The sequence below is a fragment of the Neolamprologus brichardi genome, chromosome 22 (assembly GCF_056152115.1).
Source record: "Neolamprologus brichardi isolate AB-2024 chromosome 22, ASM5615211v1, whole genome shotgun sequence".
Taxonomy (NCBI): domain Eukaryota; kingdom Metazoa; phylum Chordata; class Actinopteri; order Cichliformes; family Cichlidae; genus Neolamprologus; species Neolamprologus brichardi.
Genome location: NC_142124.1, coordinates 18,525,477 through 18,543,591, shown reverse-complemented (window position 1 = coordinate 18,543,591; position 18,115 = coordinate 18,525,477). Strand labels below are relative to the sequence as shown.

Genomic DNA, 18,115 nt, shown 5'->3' with positions numbered 1-18,115 from the left:
GAACTTGAACCACAACGATGAGGAGAGATAATATAGAGAAGGAAAGGATCCGAATCACCTGATCTCAACCCCAAAACCTTTGGGTTACTAAAGATAAAACCGAAAGCAGAGAAATCCACAAACCGCAGCAGCTAAAAGGTGTCATCCAAGGCACATTTGGATGTTTTCACAAACTGTACAGTGAGACTTTATAAAAGCACTGAATATTTTACACATTATAAATTCTATTTTCTATAATTTCATGTATCCTTTCTTTTGTTTCTTCATTTTCTACGTTGTCACCAAAATGGCAAAACAATTATGTGCAAACACTTGTCAGTAAAGATGATTATTAAGGAGAGGCATATCCCCCAGAATGTAGACACACTGATGTGGGTTTTTGTCTGGTTTGGTCATTAATTTGCACCTGCTATATTCACTCCTCAGCCCAGGTGTGATACAGCCTCTGATAAGAGAAAACCAGAGTTTGCATGATTTTGGGTCCTAAACATCTGCTTTGGGGGCTCACAGGCAGGTGTTTTGTACTCACAATCTGCTTGATAAATTATGAGTCAATGCAGCGCCTCATTTAATTGTCCTGCAATAAAATGCACACCACAATTCTGTGTTGACGACCTTTAACACACTCAAAGATATATTTTCACTGTCTCCACGGCAGGTGCTTCCTGTTGATCATCTTCTTCGCGCTTATCTCTGGAACATCAGGAGCACATTCTGCAAAAACTGTTGCTTACCTCTAACCTAGAAAGGAGTCTATATGATGTCTGTGTTTGCAAGTGTGCATGCCTTGGCCTCACTGATGATGTTAGAGGTGATTATTGACAGAAGGATATCAGCAGGGGTCAAAGGGAAGTTTTAAAAGATGGTAGTGAGACCTGACGTGACGTATGGTTGGAGATGGTGACACTGATAAAGAGAGAGGAGGCTGAGCTGAAGATGTTGAGACTTTAATCTGGGAGTGAGCAGAACAGACAAGATTAGAGATGAGCACATCAGAGGGACCATCAAGTTGAGTCATCTGTGGACAAAGTCAGAGACACAAGGGTGAAGATGGTTTGGACATGTGCAGAGGAGGGATAGTGGATATACTGGACAAAGGATGTTAAATATGGAGCTGCCAGGCAGCAGTTAAAGAGGGAGACCACAGAGGTGGTTCATGGATAGTGAAGGAGGACATTGCAGAGGGTTGTTGTGACAGGATGCTGCTTTGGATAAGATGAGATGGAGGCAGATGGTTCACAGTGGTCACCCCTAAAGGAAGCAGCTCAAATTTGCAAATCTATGAAGTCTAAGTTATAAATCATTGACCATCATTTTAATCTTTCTAATGCCTGAACAACATCATAATTGCCAGAATACTCAATTTAAAATAAAGGTGTTTGTCAAACCTAAAGAGAAATAAAAATATATAAATAAAACAAATTAACCCACTACTTTTAATCATCCATCCAATTCATCCATTATTTTCATTTTGCAAGTTTAGTTTTTGGGTGAAAAAGACAAAAAAAAAAAAGATAAAGGGATGATGTAGGTCTCAAAAACAGCATTACAGTTGTAATAATAAAGCAGGACACCAGGCAAAGTTATGAAATCATTTATTCCCAGCACGTGGTTGTGTACATCTCCAGCATATGATACTGTGTACATAAGCATCATCATCATCAGACATTGTACTGTACATCAACAGTGGTCACCTCTCGAGCTCGCACTCCCTTACACACAGTCACACAGACAGTCACGCGGTCAGGCCTTCAGCGGACCAAAACTGCTAATCAAGAGTTCGCCGGACTCGCTCTATTAATGTCTGAGCTGATGACCACAGCTTTACTGCGCTGCGGCGCTCACGTCCTCCTAAAACACCACAAGAGCTACAGTCCTGGCTCTGGCGTGTGGGGAGACAAAAACTTTTTTTTTTTAGTCTCGACATTCTGTTTTATTTATTTTTTGTTCTCCTTCTCGGTTAAGAAGAGGGTAGGGGCAGTAGGACTACTGACTACACATCAAGCTTGAATTTTGTGAATTTCTTCAGTGCAGGCTTGGTCTCTAACGTCTGGAAAAAGACAGAGGGGTTACAGTCACTGACAAAAATTACCATTTCCTACCTTTCCCCATCTTCCACATGCTCTTTACTACATTAGCAAGCTAAAACACGGTTTCATTATACCAACAGGAAAAAAGTTTTTTGTTGTTTTTTTTTTTTTAAACTGACATAATGAAGTCTTTGCAAGAAAAGAAAAATGATACGAGTGCACACTTAGACACACACACACACACACACTCAGACACTGACACGCTCAAGTGTACGCACTTCAAAAATGCTGAAACACTGTGTACCAAAAATCATTACGTCGACTTAACTGACCCCCCAGGAGCAGTGAGAGGCTTCCCGTCACTTTTTCAAAGATAAGGGCACTCGAAAGACAACTTCCTGCGTTCAGCTACGTAAAAATACAAGGTGGATGTGGTGCTGTGAAGGTTTTCTACTCTCCAGAAATAAGACTATTGAAACCATGAGATATCGGGTGGTTGGTGTTTTTTCTTTGCAAAGCAGATCCTGGAACAGAGGGTTTATTACTTTTGCACACAAGCAATGCTGCTAAATTTGACTTAATCGTCTCTTAATGCTTCTAAGGTGTCCAGAGTCAGGCAGAAAGAAAGAAAAAAAGCCTATGAATCTAAAAGCCTGTTTGGTCCCCGTGATAGGAGGTTTTAGGATAGGCTGACTGTTTTCTTAAGAGGTTTCGTCCTTTTGTTTTGTTTTTCCTTCTTGCACACAAACGGCCGAGAATCACATGTCTCTGAACGAGTGTTTCAAAGTCAGTACACAAAGCAGAGGAGTCAAATATGAAGTGTATGCGCTGTGTGTGTGTGTGTAAATGTGAGTTAAAGATCGCTCCATTAAAAAAAAAAAGCCAGTATGGCACCAGAAACATGTAAATTCAATGAAAAAAAACGGCTGATCCATAAATAAAGCACGAAGTAAAATGAGTAAAAGCTCAGAATAAACAGGACGTGCATCGGGAAAGCTGGGCGTGACGTCGCGTCAGCACAGAGATATGGCTGTAAATCACTGAGGACGACTTCGCGAGACGAGAGTTAATGAAAGCAGTCAGTCTGACAAAGTCAAAGAAAAACAAAAAACATTTACAAAACGCCCGTTTCTTTCCGGGGTTACCAAGCTTGGCTGATCAATACGTGGTTGGTTAATTAATGGTTTATTAAGACAAACCCATCGAGAATGTTAAACAAGCAGGGCACGGTGGGATTCTCCTTTAAGCGAGTTAGTATGAGATCGCATGCTGTTCAGCAGTACAGGTTACCAAATACTGGCCTAGTGCTGGTTGTGTGCGTTGTGAAGGAAGGGCAACGAGCAATAAGGAAACGCTTTCCTTCTCCTGCCGACCCCCACTCCTCTCCCGGAGCCGCCACCCTCCGATCTCCACACAAAAACCATACAAAAGACAGAAAAATAAAATAAAAAAATAAAATAAAAATACATAGAACATTGCTAACTTTCCCCCCTTTATCCCACATCCCACCGGTCTCTCTTCTTTGAACTAAATCTCCTTCGTTAATAATGTTTTCAATATGAAACAGTGGACACACCCATGTCAGATTCTAACATTTACATGGCTTTAGCGCAGTCTGTCTGCTTCCCGTCGAGCTATCGCTTAGAGAGACAGGGAGGAAGAAGAGGGAAAGAGTAGAGGCAGGCAGAGGGATGGACAGAGGGAGGCTTCAGCTCCAAAACAGAGGGTGGAGAATTAGTGATGCCATCTGTCCTCCTCACTACTTCAAGATTAGATGGAGTCCTTCGCCCGACTCATCTGCAGAGAGGGGGAAAGTGAAGGGAGACATTACATCCTCGTCAAACAGCGATCTAGGTTGTGGCTTTCTATCTGTTAGCATAGACTGCTGACCTTTGACAGTGCTGATTAAAAAACAGCTCTCGTCAGGGAAGTTGTAAACCATCTGTGGGAGAGAAGTAAAAAAAACAAAACAGGGTGAAGCGCTGGAGCTCATGAAACATTCTCAGCAGGTTAAAGGTTTGTTTCGGTAGCACACAGGTCCGACTCTGAAGAGCAACACAGTGTGTGTGACACACAAAGAGCCCCATAAACAACATGCAAATAAGAGATGCAAACGATGATGGCACCAGGTTATTCCTCTGTAAGCTGTGAGTGTTTGTAGCTCAGGAGGCAGAGCAGATCATCGATAACTGAAGGGTTGGTGGTCCACTCCTCGGCTCAACACGGGTATTTTTCACTTGTTAGGCAAATGTGTAAACCACTACACAAAACCAGATCTCAAACCCACAACTTCCATGCTGCCCTATTTCTGAGCACGGTGTTTGTGGAGGTATTGTACATCCTGAAAGTCACCATGTCCACTAAAGCACACAGTGAGGCATTCTCCTGTTTATGGGTGGACTGTGGCTTGGGAGGTAGAGTGGGTCTTCTTTGAGTATACTTGAACCCCAAATTTTCCCTGAAGCATCAGTCAGTGTGTGTGTGGAATAAATACCATTTATTCCACTGTTTTTTAATTAAAGACTTCCACTTCATGAGTCTTTCAGGGCCATGAATGTGACACTCAAAATATAAAGAGTGTGTGTGTGTGTATGTACCTGGTCGCTTAGCAAGATGTGTATGCCTGTAGGACCCTGTCGGTACACTTGGTTGATCGTTCCCAGTGGAATGCTGCACACGCACGCCATCTTGCGGATGAGTTCTGCAGCTGTGAGCTCCTCTAGATACAGAGCATGGTACACTGCACAGAAACACACCAGACCGGTTTCACGGTCATGATAATAATCACAGACGGCATTTGGTCCCTGATTAATATCAGCAGCATCTGTTCGTCTTTACCGTGTAAACCAGAGGAGAGACAGTGTTCTCCATTTTCGTTAGTGCTGTGTCTGTCCAGCAGGGGGCTCTCTTCAAGGGACTCCTTACAGACATATACTGTCAGCCTGGGACGCACTGACCTGCATACACAGAAAACAGCGTGGGTGGTGTATCACAGAGCCTGGAGCTGGCATGATGGGAGATAACTCGCTGTGTTTTTGTTGTGGGTGACATCATGTTATGTCTCTCTTTAACTTGTTTTTTTGCTTTGTATTTACCAGAAGCAGCCACTCATGTGTGACCTACCTGGATTTGAGTGCATTGAAGAGCCTGATCCCATCTGCTGGCCCACAAATCTGGACTAGATCGTCCCGGGTTAGCTTTAACAAATCAGAACCTTAAAACAAATAAAAAGGGAGGACATCCGGTCACTTCTAATACACGCGCACGTCTTTCAACATCATGACCATGCCTGACCACGCTGTGTGTCTGACAACCTGCCTGTGCATACCTGAGAAGTTAGAGAAGAGCCGTGTGTAGGAGCTGAAGCGATTTTTCAGCAGCCACTTTTGTGTGTCCTGTATGGAGGCAGTGGGGCTCAACTGCTGTAAAGAGGAGCAAACAGGGGGTCAAAACATTAACACAACTCAGCCCTACTGAGGGCACTAAAGCCTCTTTTCCACTAGAACCTACTCAGCTCGACTCGACTTTTAGAGTTTTCAGGGCTCGCAAAATCGCAAATTGTGAACTACCACTGGCAACATTTAGCAGTCTTTGCAAAATTCAAAAAGCAAATGTCCTAGATCTTGGTTCCACTTGCCTCTTACCCGTGACTTCAGTGGAAATTTCAAATTCTGGATCTGACACAGACTGATTCATGTTCTACACAGTTCTTACAAGTTCATAGAAATTTCTGTTCAATTAGAACCAAATATTTGAGTTGATGATTGTAATTTGTTGTTGTAATTTGTGTTTTAAATATTTTTAGATTGATGTTTTGTTTCCTTTACAATATTATACATTAATGTATAATATTGTAACGAATACAAAACATCAATCAAAAAATTGTCCTCCTTTTTTTTAATTTTTTTTATTCGGGCTACTTAAATTTATTTTGGGCTACCAAAAACTGAAGAGTGCCTGCCCCAAGGGCTACCAGGGATTTTGAAATTTTGCAAGCCCTGGTAATATATTAGGTGGTAGTACCTGGTACCAAAAATATGACGCCAACAGACTGCATGACACTGATTGGCACAGGAGTGACGACACTGGATGACTCATGAGTGATGCCATTTTTGAAAGCCAGAAACGGGGGAAATGGCGACACATGAAGCGGTGCAGACATTTAACATCAGTTTAGCAACATGTATACCAACGCCTCAATGTCCTCCATTGTTTTTTAGCATTTGTGTCGCAGGAGTTAAGAACCACCTCGCTATAACAACCCCACCCACATTGAGCTTTACTGATTTGCAATAGAAAATGACCAAAACTGAGTAAAATTGAATCGAGCAGGCGCTAGTGGAAAAGAAACTTCAGACAATTTCAAATAAAACAAAGAGTGGAAAAAAGTCATGGATCCAAACTCAACTGAAGAGTGGAGGTGAGACATTCGTCAGTCACCTACACCAAATATGCTTTGAATGTTCGAATGCAGCTCAAATTCATGGAGAGAATTCAAATGAAAGGTAATAACAGCAGAAAAAGTTATCTAAATATCTGCTGGAATAAATGTTGCTGCTCATCAGAAACAAACATGGATTTAACCACAGCAGCAGTCAGTACTGTGATTGTGTCACTTACTGAAACTCAATAAAATCTTAACCCCGTGTCATTAAGGGAGGAAAACGTATCATGTGACACGGCAGCAGGTGTTCGTCACAGCAGACGTTTTCATTTGCGATTTCAAGAACAGAACAAATGTTACTAAAACCATTAACAGCGCCTCTGCACTGTTCAGCCGAGTCGTTACAGCCTGACAGTGACTCAGCACACACGCGGCAAAGCAATCAATTACGTCATCATCTACACCCGAGTCTCTCTTACACCTCTGTTCTGTTCGTGCAGGTGTGTCACTTTTCACTAACCTCCGAGTTGCCATGGCTGCCAGGGTCTGCCTGGTGATTGGGTGAGGACGAGTCACTGGAAAACAGAGACGTTGATTTAGGACCAGCATACACTTTACCTAAAAAACAGAAAGCTCTCTCACTCACACACGCACACACACACACACACTTTCAAGGTACCTGTCCAGTACTGAGGAGGTCGTGTAGGTCGACAGTGGGGTGGAGGCGAAGGAGAGAGTAGCTGCCTGGTTGGTGCTGGTGTAGGCGTTGTCTGGCCAAGGAGAGCACTGTGGAAAGCGCACTTATTGATACAAGCAGCTCAAACTACACAGAAACAACAGGTGAAGGAAATTTAGCTCCATCTAGCCTAAAGTCAAGTTCAGTACAACATCCCCTAAACAGCAACTGACGGCCTCACTAATCAACAATAGGTCCTAAAAAAGGTGGCAGACAGTGTGTGGAGTGATTAAGAGGAGGAAGAGGAGAGCAGAGCAGGATGCTTACACTGCCTCTTTTGGCCAAGGAGTCGCCACAATCAGCGGGAAGTGTCCGCTTGCTGGACTTTTTCAGCTCATGGTCGCCCGCATCCTCTATGATGGGCTCAAGCCTCGTCTACATACAGACACACAGCAGAGATTAACCAGCCAGCGGTTATCACACAAACAACTAAAACCTCCAACTCGATATGTGGGGAACAGATACAGAGGTGTAGTTATCACCGTAATTATAGTCCAATAACATTTGAGCGCATTTTAAAACAGTCTGAGGAGAGTTTCACCCTCACCCGCCAAACACAGAAAAGTCACAGAGACACTATTTCACAAAATAAATGCAATATATTTGATAAAAGGCAATTCTTTAGACTTGACTAACTGATTTTAATACAAGCTGCAAAAGATTCAAAGTGGGGTTTTTTTCCTTTTTATGCAACAAATTGCAAACCGTTTAACCGTTCTCGTTCTAAGCGAGAAGTTATGTCACTGCAGCAACGGTGAAAATGAATTAAAAGCTGGGTCTCTGATAAAAGGTGCAGAGCATGATTGATGCTAATAAATAAAGGCTGGCCAGCCCTTACTGGAAGAAACAGACCTGTCTGGCTGTTGGGGAAGCTGACGAATGTCGGCTAAAATGTTACGCATGTTCTGATATAAACCTTCCGACAAACCGGCGATCTTTGGGGAGAACCACCACCTCGCCCACAATGTCAGCTGGGAAGGACTCCAGACCCCAAAACCCTGAACTGGATGAGGTGTTAAGAAAACTGATGTTCTGACATAAGTGGTTTTATGTTTGTTATATTTACAGTTTGTCCATGTTATGCTTTATGACTCAGTCACACTACAGTAAAAATAGAACGACATCCTCTTTTTCACTGGGAAAACTTTCATCAATCAGCCGGTGATTCTTTTGCTGCAAGTAGTTGCAGCTACCAACTAAGGCCGACTGTCTGACATCCTTGACCTCTGGGTGACTTTTTGTTTGCAAAGTGATTGAATGGGAGGTAAGCTGTCTCCAAACAATCACAGTCTGACTCAAGACTGACTGTCATAGACTGTGGTCTAATTTATAGGCACACCTGTCTGTGATGCATCTCTTTGCAACACTGGCTGTATTCTGGTTATTCTTGTTTAAAAGCAAAGTTGCCGAGCTCCTGTACTGCTGTCAAATTGCTGTCTCGCAGCAACTACGTCATCACTTGTGAAGGAATCTCTGTTTCAGCTGCATGAAATTCTGACTGGACTGTGAATAAAAGAAATTAATGTGAACGTCTATGGAGGTAGATGACCATTTAATCACCAACAGATTGTGCATAATTTACAACTTAACCTGGGTCCATCTTAAACTGAAAACAAAGTTGCTTTGAAGACAGCAACTGGTTGCACAGCTTGTACCAGTCTTCAAAGCAACTATTTTAAAGGCAACGAGGTCACAAGCTTAGTGCAGTTGCAGTAATTTTGGTTGTGCTGCGTTCTCGGACCCGTTTTCTCTAGTGTTACTGTAGCATTATTTAGCAAAGCTGTGACACCAAAAGTGCAGTTTGTAGCTGGTTTGATGACCATCTGTGTGAGTGATGTTTAAGGGGGATGTAGATATGAGAAGACCCTGAACAATCTCACTTATATAATCAGCTAGAACAAATTAAAATAAATCCCTTTTGTCACATTAACACAACTATTTAGTCGAGACCAGCTATTCCCAAACTTCAACCCCTGCAGCTTCATTTGAAACATAAACATTTTCAGTGGCACGCCCAAACCTTCAGTAAAAACGCCCAACTGATGGTCACACATACCTAACAAAGCATTTCCTTTGTGCTTTCATTTATTCATGCTCCAGTGATGAAATTGTTGAATCTGATCTTCTATCAGCAGCTTTAGTTTCAATATTAAAATCTTTACAATTAGTGACAAGAAAAAGTTCAGGAGCAAAAAAAGCCCCAAAATTAAGAATAACAATAAATAATGGCAATTTTAAAATTAATTACAAAAACAAGATTCTAATATAGAAACACTTTTGATTTTAAAATAACCCTAAAAAGATGTAATCCTACAGAATCCAATAAGAAATAAGTGGTTATAAAACATAAGTAAAATAGAAATATGTTTCTCATCCTGTAGGATTTAGTCATATAAACGCTCCACAGATTAAAATGATACGGTCCCATCCATTTACATTTCTAATATAGAAGAATTAAGAATATCAGTTAACTTAATTTTCACTGGGAGCGAGCAGGAGGGAGTACATCAAAGGAACAGCTCAGGCTGACCGGTGTAGAGACAATGGTAGAGAGGCAAGACCGCCTGAACGTGTGCAGGAGGGATACTGGGCACACTGGACCTGCAGTGGCCCATTCAGACCCCACAGGGGGTTGCAGCCCACACATTGGGAATCATTGGTCTAGACAAACAGTTGAGCTGACAATAAAAGTCTGTTCAGTATCTGAGAAAATATGGTAAAACCACACAAAGTGACACAAAATCCACTTCAGTTGTGTGCTGCATGTCGACTAGCTGATAGCTGGGCACAGAAATACTAACCAGTTATCCGGCTGTTGTTTCACAGCAGCAGCGTGCCTCTGATTTGGTGAACTTGGTATAAACAAATGAGGCGGAAAGAAGGAAAGATGGCAGCCGTGTGAACAAACACGGCTCTCCTAACATTAAACACACCTGGCAAACTAATGTGACATCAAATCTGTGCCACTGCACAGCGCAAAGTGCCAAACATTTCTGTGATTTTTTTTACATTTTAAAAAAAAAAAAAAAAAGACCACCTCCCCCCAAATAAATCAAAGGAGGGTTTTTATTTTTGGGCACAACGCGATCGTCGTATTTTTGATGATCTGAGGTTTAAACACGCAGTAACTGTTTCAGAGTCACTGACATTTATACACTTGAATGTGAGAAACAGTGAGAAACCACGGCCAACGAATTAAGAGGATTATATGACTTCAGCAGCTTTCTGAATAAAGTTATTGCTGTTCGTTAGTTCTTAAATCCAAAGCATTGTAATTTTCAGACTGGTTGGCAATGATGGAGTCTTTTGTATTATGAACAAGAACTGAACCTGGAAGCTTGTTAGTATTATAAGCTAGTTAGTGTTAAAGTCACATAAAGCCTAGGAGTTCACAGCAGCCCTGTACCGACCTCTGACAGGATAGTGGTATCGTAAGAAGGCTGGTACTTTTCCTTCTCTTGAGCTGTGCGTTTCTCCATCTTCTCCCTGTCAGTCTTTTGCTTGCGATCTGCCCCCTTTGGCTAAACAGGAAGCAGAGAAGAAGAAGAGATGTAACTGGTGAGTGCTGGCACAGTTTCAAACGTGCCCTGTTTAAGATCGAGTGAGCACCTTGAAGACTTTAATTTGGCAGGAGGCAGAGTGGAGGTGCTCCGTGTAGTCTCCGCCGTCTCCGAGGGCGAACGTGTCGATCTGGATCCTGAAGGGGACGCCCTTCTCTCCACCGTGCTTCCTGGGAGTGAACTCTGTGCTAATGCAGTGCACCTGCAGACGGCGGGTAGACACGATGAAGTCAAAACGTGTTTGATGTGGAAATTCAGCAGCACGCTGAGCAGGTGGCTCAAAGAGAGAGGATGTATTTGTGTGTGTCTCTCTGTGGTTTGAATGAGTGTCAGAGGATGTCTGAGTGTTACCTGCACAAACACAGAAGTTCTTTTGTTCAAGTCCCACAGAAACTCTGCAGCATTCAGCTGGGAGGGGTGAGTCTTTGGCTCCACAATGCCCACTGACATGGGGATATCTGATACACAGACACAGACACACACACACACACACACAGATATATTTGAGTTACAAATCACACACATGACCGGGACAGTCTAAGCAAACATTTCTCGGCAGGAATCTTTACCGATGTCAAGGAGACGGTCGCCAGGACGGTTCCACTTCCATCCCTCCAGCTGCTGGTGCTCTGTGTACTGCAGCCGACGGTCGTGAAACACCACTCGCACTATGCTCTACACACACAGACACACACATTAGATATAAAGTGTCCCGTCTACAGACAGATGCATGATTGTCCTCGAGCTGTGAGGATCCTCTCACCTTCACCATTTTGTTGTTGAGCTCCGGTAACTCCCCCGGCTTCCTGTTGTCCAACATACGCACCTCATAAGACTGGCCTGAGTGAGAGTAGATGAACATTAAAAAAAACAAACAAAACAAAACACAACAACAACAAAAAAAGGAAAGATTTAACAAGGAACAATGAGTGTATACATATATTTGAATTTAACACACTCAATAAAAACGCAAATTTATTCATTAAATTTATGAATGACACTGCAGGAATGGTTCCTCTGATGAAACACTCAATACTGGGATTTAATGGCACTAAAACTAATTTTTGGATTACTTATTACAACTTCTGATTATTTTACTGTGAGCATTATATATTGATGTTATCACATTTAAGGTCCTTTTAAAAAAACAAACAAAAAAGCCCCAACGTTCTTTTAGTAATTTATTGTTATAGTTTAACTTCCGACTCCTGCCTGTTTAGTCACACATGACTGTGTTTTATTGCACTTTGTGTAAAGAACTTTGAAATGCTAGTTGTGATAAGTGCTATGCAAACAAAACCCTTATGATAAATCCTGGACTCTCTCACTGGTCTGCCTATCGACTCTGTAGTTACAGAGTTTAACCATATCAAACTTCCAGGAACAAAGACCAAAAACACAAAAAAGTAGATACAGAATCCTCTGAGTGCTGCTGTGGAGACAGCTTGCATTTTATACTCTTTAAATTATCACACCTGAAGGAAAATTTGCCTTTTAATTCTTGATTGACGTTTTGTAAAATCACCCCAGTGTGGTATAAAGTTGTGTAACTGCTGCAGTGGTTTATGTTTCAGTTTGTCTGAAACGGACAAAAACACATGCATGCCCAAGTAAACCGTCTTTCCTAAAAAATTAGCACAAATGCTCACACTGCACAGGCTGACCTGTGAAGACACCGCTCAGGTATTTTGTTTATTCATGCTCACTCCAGTTTAATTACATGCAATTTAATCCAGCTTTATTTATATAACATGACTTCACACCAACAGTCACTTTCTTACTTTGCTGGTTTTGTTTTCATACAAAACAATTCTAATAAAAAAGTAAGTTAACTTGTAAAAAAAACAACAAGCAAATAAAACACTGAGTTGGACAGATAATCATTATTAATGCACTGAGAAAGTAACAGTCAGTGGGGGTAATGGAGTGTTTGGAGGGCAGTACAGTGTTACACAAAACAAAACAACTTTTTCCAAGAAAAACCACAAAATCTCGCCTGTATGACCAAACCACCGTAAAACAAGGCCCCTGAGCTGTGTTTAAATAAATAAAAACTGTGTGTATTGATATATTAAATAACCTGGAATCATAACGTCTTGTTATGCATTCAACGTGCATTACAATACATTTCAGTAATAGGCAGATCTTAGTGTGTCACGTCGAGGGCACACAAGGCTGGCATTCACATCAGTAAGAGTTTCATTTTACATTGATCCCACTGAAATGCATTAAATTAATGCGCTCATTATTTATTGACGTTGGATTGTTGACAGGCAGCCATGCAACACAAACTGGGTCGTGTAAAACCGGGTCAACAACCCCCCTCCCAAAATCACCTGCCTTTCTTTAGGTCTCACCTTGGTTTAGGTATGTGAGCGTTTCGTCATGCAGCTTGACAGCGGGCGAGGTGGCGGTGCACAGCACATACTGGAATGGGGGATTTTTGGTCTCATTTTCAGGAGGGAGGCTGGAGTCCTCCTGCTTAAAGATTGGCAGAGCCAGCACATCACTAGGAGGGGCGAGATAGAGACAAACAAGTCAGCGAGGGAAAAACAAAAAAACAACAATACAAGAACAGTTGTGAGCGACAAGTTTTCCCTGTTAGGAGCTGATTTGGCGTATTTTCCTTGGCACTGGCCTCAATATTTTTCAACTAGCTTTTGTCTCAAAGTTAGTTTGAATCTCCAGCACCATGTGAGCTCCATCCTGATGACAACATAATCACTGTGACCCTCCTGAAGGCAAAGGAAATTGTGTATTTATTCATCAGTACTGGACGACCTTCTCTCAAATGTTTGTGTGATTTAAACTCTCTCACTTCACTCTTGATATGTCACTTTCAGTTGGGCAATATTTCCCTGTCACAGTGTGGAATAATTCAATGGATCACCTTTTTTTAGAATAAGTGACGAAGACTATCCATCGATCAAACTGTCTCTCTAATTATGTATGCATGAGTCCGCAGGAGGATAAATGAACAGAAACACCCAGAGATAGCCTGAGCTGCTGACATATACCATCTCTCACGCTTGGCAGCCACTCTAGACAACGTTCCCGTACTTGGCTCACCCTGACAAATGCTGTGGGAGTGTCAATGAGGGCACAGAGAAGCGTGAGGAGTGTGTGCATGTGCAAAAAAAGAAGTCCTATCTGTGCAAAGATATGTAGATCAGGGCATCTCATTACCTGGAAAACTAATCTGGAGCCAAACTAAAACCACCTTACCAAATTTTAAATAATTCCTGCAGCACCTTCCTCAAAACAACAAAGTCTTTCAAACAGCTGCCTGCTAGATTTATCCTGCCCCGTATCGCTTTCTCTCAATCACTCGCCGGTGTGTTTTCTCTGCAGAGCGAGCGAGCCCAGGCAGCACCAACATGGGTGCCACAGCCCAGCTGAACCATGCTGCCCACGAAAACTGCATCTGCTTCCTGAAATCTGAGGAGCTCGTTCCACTGAATAACACCGAGACATTCTGTTCCCATCGGCTGCTGACTCCAAACACACCCACGACCCACCCCTGCACCACAGACAGACAGCAGTATGTCTGAAGCACAAACTAATACTGTCAATACATACCATCCCCTGAATACCAGTAATCTTGCTTACACACATAAGCGACAGGCACACACCTACGTCATGCTCAGATAAACACACGCTAAAAGCAGACGGATGCAGATAAAGCACATGTATGCCCTCGGCGGGCTTACCTTCATCATGCAAATATCACGACCTCCCATTAACCTGTTACATAACAGTGCATGCATACTAAGAATTACTAATTGAACAGGTGGTTTATAACAAAGTTACTCAGCTCAGTCTTTCCACACATATTGACTTCAAGATATATTTGGTGACTCTTTTAAACATTAGGAATTTATTTATTTACCCCCCCCCCCCCCCCCCCAAAATGGAAAATCCAATGACTAATGACCAGCAAGTCTCAACCTTTCCTGTACTGGTATTGTGACAGTTCACACCATCATTCAGCTGCTTCCCCAGAGAGGTTCTCGTCCCCTTGTCGGATGTACTATGACAGCACAGTTGCAGGAAATGCACATGCATCCTCTGCAGACAGATTATTCTCAAGTAGTGCTGCCCAGCCAGTGTAAATATGCACCATCAGCATAAATGCTGGAATAACCTGACTAACCAGAAACCAGGGACAAACTGGCTTGTTATTATATTAAAACCAGAACTATGAAGATAAAATTTGTTACTAGACTGCATGTTTATTGGCCTCTGCGTGTACAGGCAGGTGAGATATTTTGGCAAAAACCAACACAATGTGTTTAAATAAGGGGTTGGGCCAGTAACACCTGAAAACCTCCACATGCTGGCATTCATCTTACAGCTCTCTGGAAATCTGCTGCAGGGATGAATGCCAATATTCCAAAAGACACTCCCTTATTTGGTCTGTTGATGGTGGTCTTTGGTACAAGAGGGCACAGACATTTAAACTGGACTAAGATCAGATGAGTGTAAAGGTTATAGCATAGGACTGCTATAAGCTGTGGGTCATTGTCATTGAAAAACTAACTCTGCATTGATCTGAAGAGACATGTTCCTCTAATAAAATAAATGGGTCCAACATCTCAGAGTCACCAGACTCCCAACAGTTCAATCTAAGTTTGCTGCTTGTGAAACACCACTAAAAAAGATGTAGTATGCTTATGGACTGCCTGTGTGGTGAAACAGTTTTAGGATAAATATAACCATGCAATGAGAAATAAATACATAAATAAATTTTTGATTTCCAATACTATTGGAGTCACACGCACCCCCAAAAACAAATGGGCCAAACATGATGGTGTGCTAGTGATACATTAAAAGATACATTAAACTAAGTGTATTTACAGTGACTAAATTGCTGCTACATTTTCTGAGGAAAATCATTCGGGAGGAAAGCAAGAGTTTCAAAAATGTCAAACAGAGTTAAAATATTCAGACTAAAAACATTTGATCATGGATCACTGCTTAGAGAGGTCAAGAGCAGGTAAACAATTTCATTTATAACATAGAACAGCTCCATTAAAAAGAGTCTAAATTCAGTCCCATCCGCCTAGACATGTGCAGCCACTTGTTTTCACATAACCCTGATTATGAGAAACAAAGCCACAGACCTGTTCTTAAAACCAGAACAGTGTCTTCCTGACTTCCTGGATGTAACAAAAACTTTACCCATGTCCTGACAGCATGCGTGCATTGAGAAACAGTGCAGACTGATAAAAAAAAAACAAAACAAAAACAAAACAAAACATCTTTGTCCCTGGCAGTATGACACGTGTCCCCTTCCCTGCCTTTGTGTGTGTTTAGAGAAATTAATCTTCATCCCTGATCGTGGCACCCCGCAGTGACTGCTCGACTCCAAATCCCAAAACAAAGAGAAACCATAACACCCAGCACAAAGGGAGTAACACACCCAGGGGGGCTGTAATGTTAACACTCAGAGAGCTGTTCTTGCCAACGACCCACTGAAGCTGGGACTGGCATGTTGTCTTCAGTCTCTCTAACCTCATGCTGTAGGCTCCAGCGCCCAGCTCCTGCCCGATGCCGGACAGGCTGGCGTCGAAGTCGTGAACCAGCCCCGACTCGATGGTGGCGTCGTCCATCTTCAGCACCCAGGCCATCGGCCCCAGCTCCTTGTCCTCGGCTTCTACTCGGATGGCCGCCAGCTTGCTTCAGGTACGAGAGGTCGGCTTATAGAGGAAGTGAGCTCTGCAGCTTCTGAATGACACCCGTGAGAGGAAAGTTATGCTGCTAGCCCGCTAGCCGCTCCCTGGCAAGCTGGGCAGGCGAACCGGTAGCTTTCCACAGAGACTGGATGCATTGCCATATCTCCACTCGAGTTCTGAGAGTTTATTTTCGCACAAAGGGATGCTCCAAGACAGGCAGACTGCCTGAAAGTAACCTAGAACCCACTCAGCGAGTAAATAGTTAGTCGTGACTGAAGATCCGAGCTGACTGTCAGCATGCTAATGTTAGCTAACAGCTAGCTTTGAAAAGGAAGCTTAAGCAAGCTAGCCTGAATTCAGCAGCGCCTTTGTTGTTTCAAGTATCGAGTCTTCATACAGTCCGACTGACGTTTGTTCAGCAGAACGACACAAGCAGAGGGAGGAAAAATATCGTTTTAATCCACACACCGCATCCCACGCAGCGCCCCGCACCAGCTGTTGCTACCGCGCTATGAAGCTAACTAGCATCAACTTCACTTGCTTTCAACTACGTCCGGTGACCTAAGAGCGGCTCTCCTCTGGCGCTCCCTCTACCATCCCACTCCGCGCTCCTCTTCTCATCGCGGGGCTGGAATCACCGCCGGGGCTCCTTATTTTTAACACGCAGTCCGTTAACCATCCAAAATGAAGCGTTTGACACAAAACCGAGCATCAACATGGCTCCCTCAGCACACAGACTGTCGGTCTCTGAAGCCCGCAGGGCTGCCACCACCAGCCTCGGGAAGGATGCCAAAGACTGAGTCCAGCCAATCAGAGGCCGCCCTCTGTGCCCAGCGCAGAATTATTAGCCAATCAGCAACCTTCGAGCTTCCGTCATTGTGTCCAACTATAGTTGCGCTCTGCCTCCCCGAAACTATAACACATATCTACAAAAAGTCGTTACTGTCAACAAATATGAACCCTGTGGGCATGCAAACACCCCTCAGTGTCACATAAAAATAATGTTATATCTCTGATGCAAATACAGCGACAGGGCGCTGACCTTTTCACCGAGAGAGATTTATTAACAGGTATTGTTGTTGTTGTTGCTCCAAACACCCACACTGTGAGGATATAAACTAAACCAAACATTTACATTTGAGGTGTACATGAGCGGATACCTCGTATAGCCGCTGTTCTGTCTCTGTAGGGGGGCTCGGAAGTTTTCAGTGTACGGCTGCCAGAACAACATCGCGTCTCATCAGCCCTCTCCTCACTTCTCCTGCACATAAACACCACTCGGCCCGGTTCCGACGACGAGGTCCAAACGGGAGATCAGTGTTTCATTCATGTCAGTGTCGAGCAAGAAGAAGAGTCCAGTCCACAGAAGATGGCTGCAGACCTTTTGCACTCTCTGGTCAATAATTACGCACCGCTCGGACCCTGGACGTGGCGCACTGTCAAGTCTGTTTTTCTGAGTGGGGCACACACGCTATTTTGGCCCTGATAGGGAGGGGGAGGTGGAGGGGAGGCCCGCCTCATGACTTAAAGTCCTTCTGTCTGACTCAGGAAATTCAGAATATGGACATAAACACACGACAGTCAACACCAAATATGCAAACATCAAAAAACACAAGGGAGTAACTTTACTTGTCTAGCATTGACAGAACTAAAATTCATGTTACATAAGTGTTGGATAACACTTGTTCATTTTAAATTAAGGATTTGCAATGGACAGCTTGTAAAAAAAA

At 43.0% G+C, this 18,115-nt stretch overlaps 1 protein-coding gene across 2 annotated transcripts; it reads right to left on the bottom strand.

Annotated features, from left to right (window-relative positions):
• Window positions 1–1,579: 1,579 nt before the first annotated feature.
• Window positions 1,580–17,827, bottom strand: ubp1 (upstream binding protein 1). Of its 2 annotated transcripts, none has more exons than XM_006787760.3 (16): window positions 17,546–17,827; window positions 13,068–13,219; window positions 11,474–11,550; window positions 11,280–11,385; window positions 11,062–11,168; window positions 10,760–10,912; window positions 10,561–10,671; window positions 7,418–7,525; window positions 7,094–7,200; window positions 6,935–6,989; window positions 5,359–5,452; window positions 5,154–5,244; window positions 4,869–4,987; window positions 4,628–4,770; window positions 3,921–3,972; window positions 1,580–3,827 (listed from the first exon to the last, which is right to left on the bottom strand). In XM_006787760.3, the coding sequence occupies exons 1-16, from the start codon at window positions 17,614–17,616 to the stop codon at window positions 3,790–3,792; spliced, it is 1,584 nt and encodes a 527-aa protein (XP_006787823.1). In that variant the 5' UTR covers window positions 17,617–17,827; the 3' UTR covers window positions 1,580–3,789. The 2 variants fall into 2 exon arrangements, with proteins under 2 accessions (XP_006787823.1, XP_006787822.1); XM_006787759.3 differs by lacking the exon at window positions 17,546–17,827 and adding an exon at window positions 16,225–17,512.
• Between the last annotated feature and the right edge of the window lie 288 nt (window positions 17,828–18,115).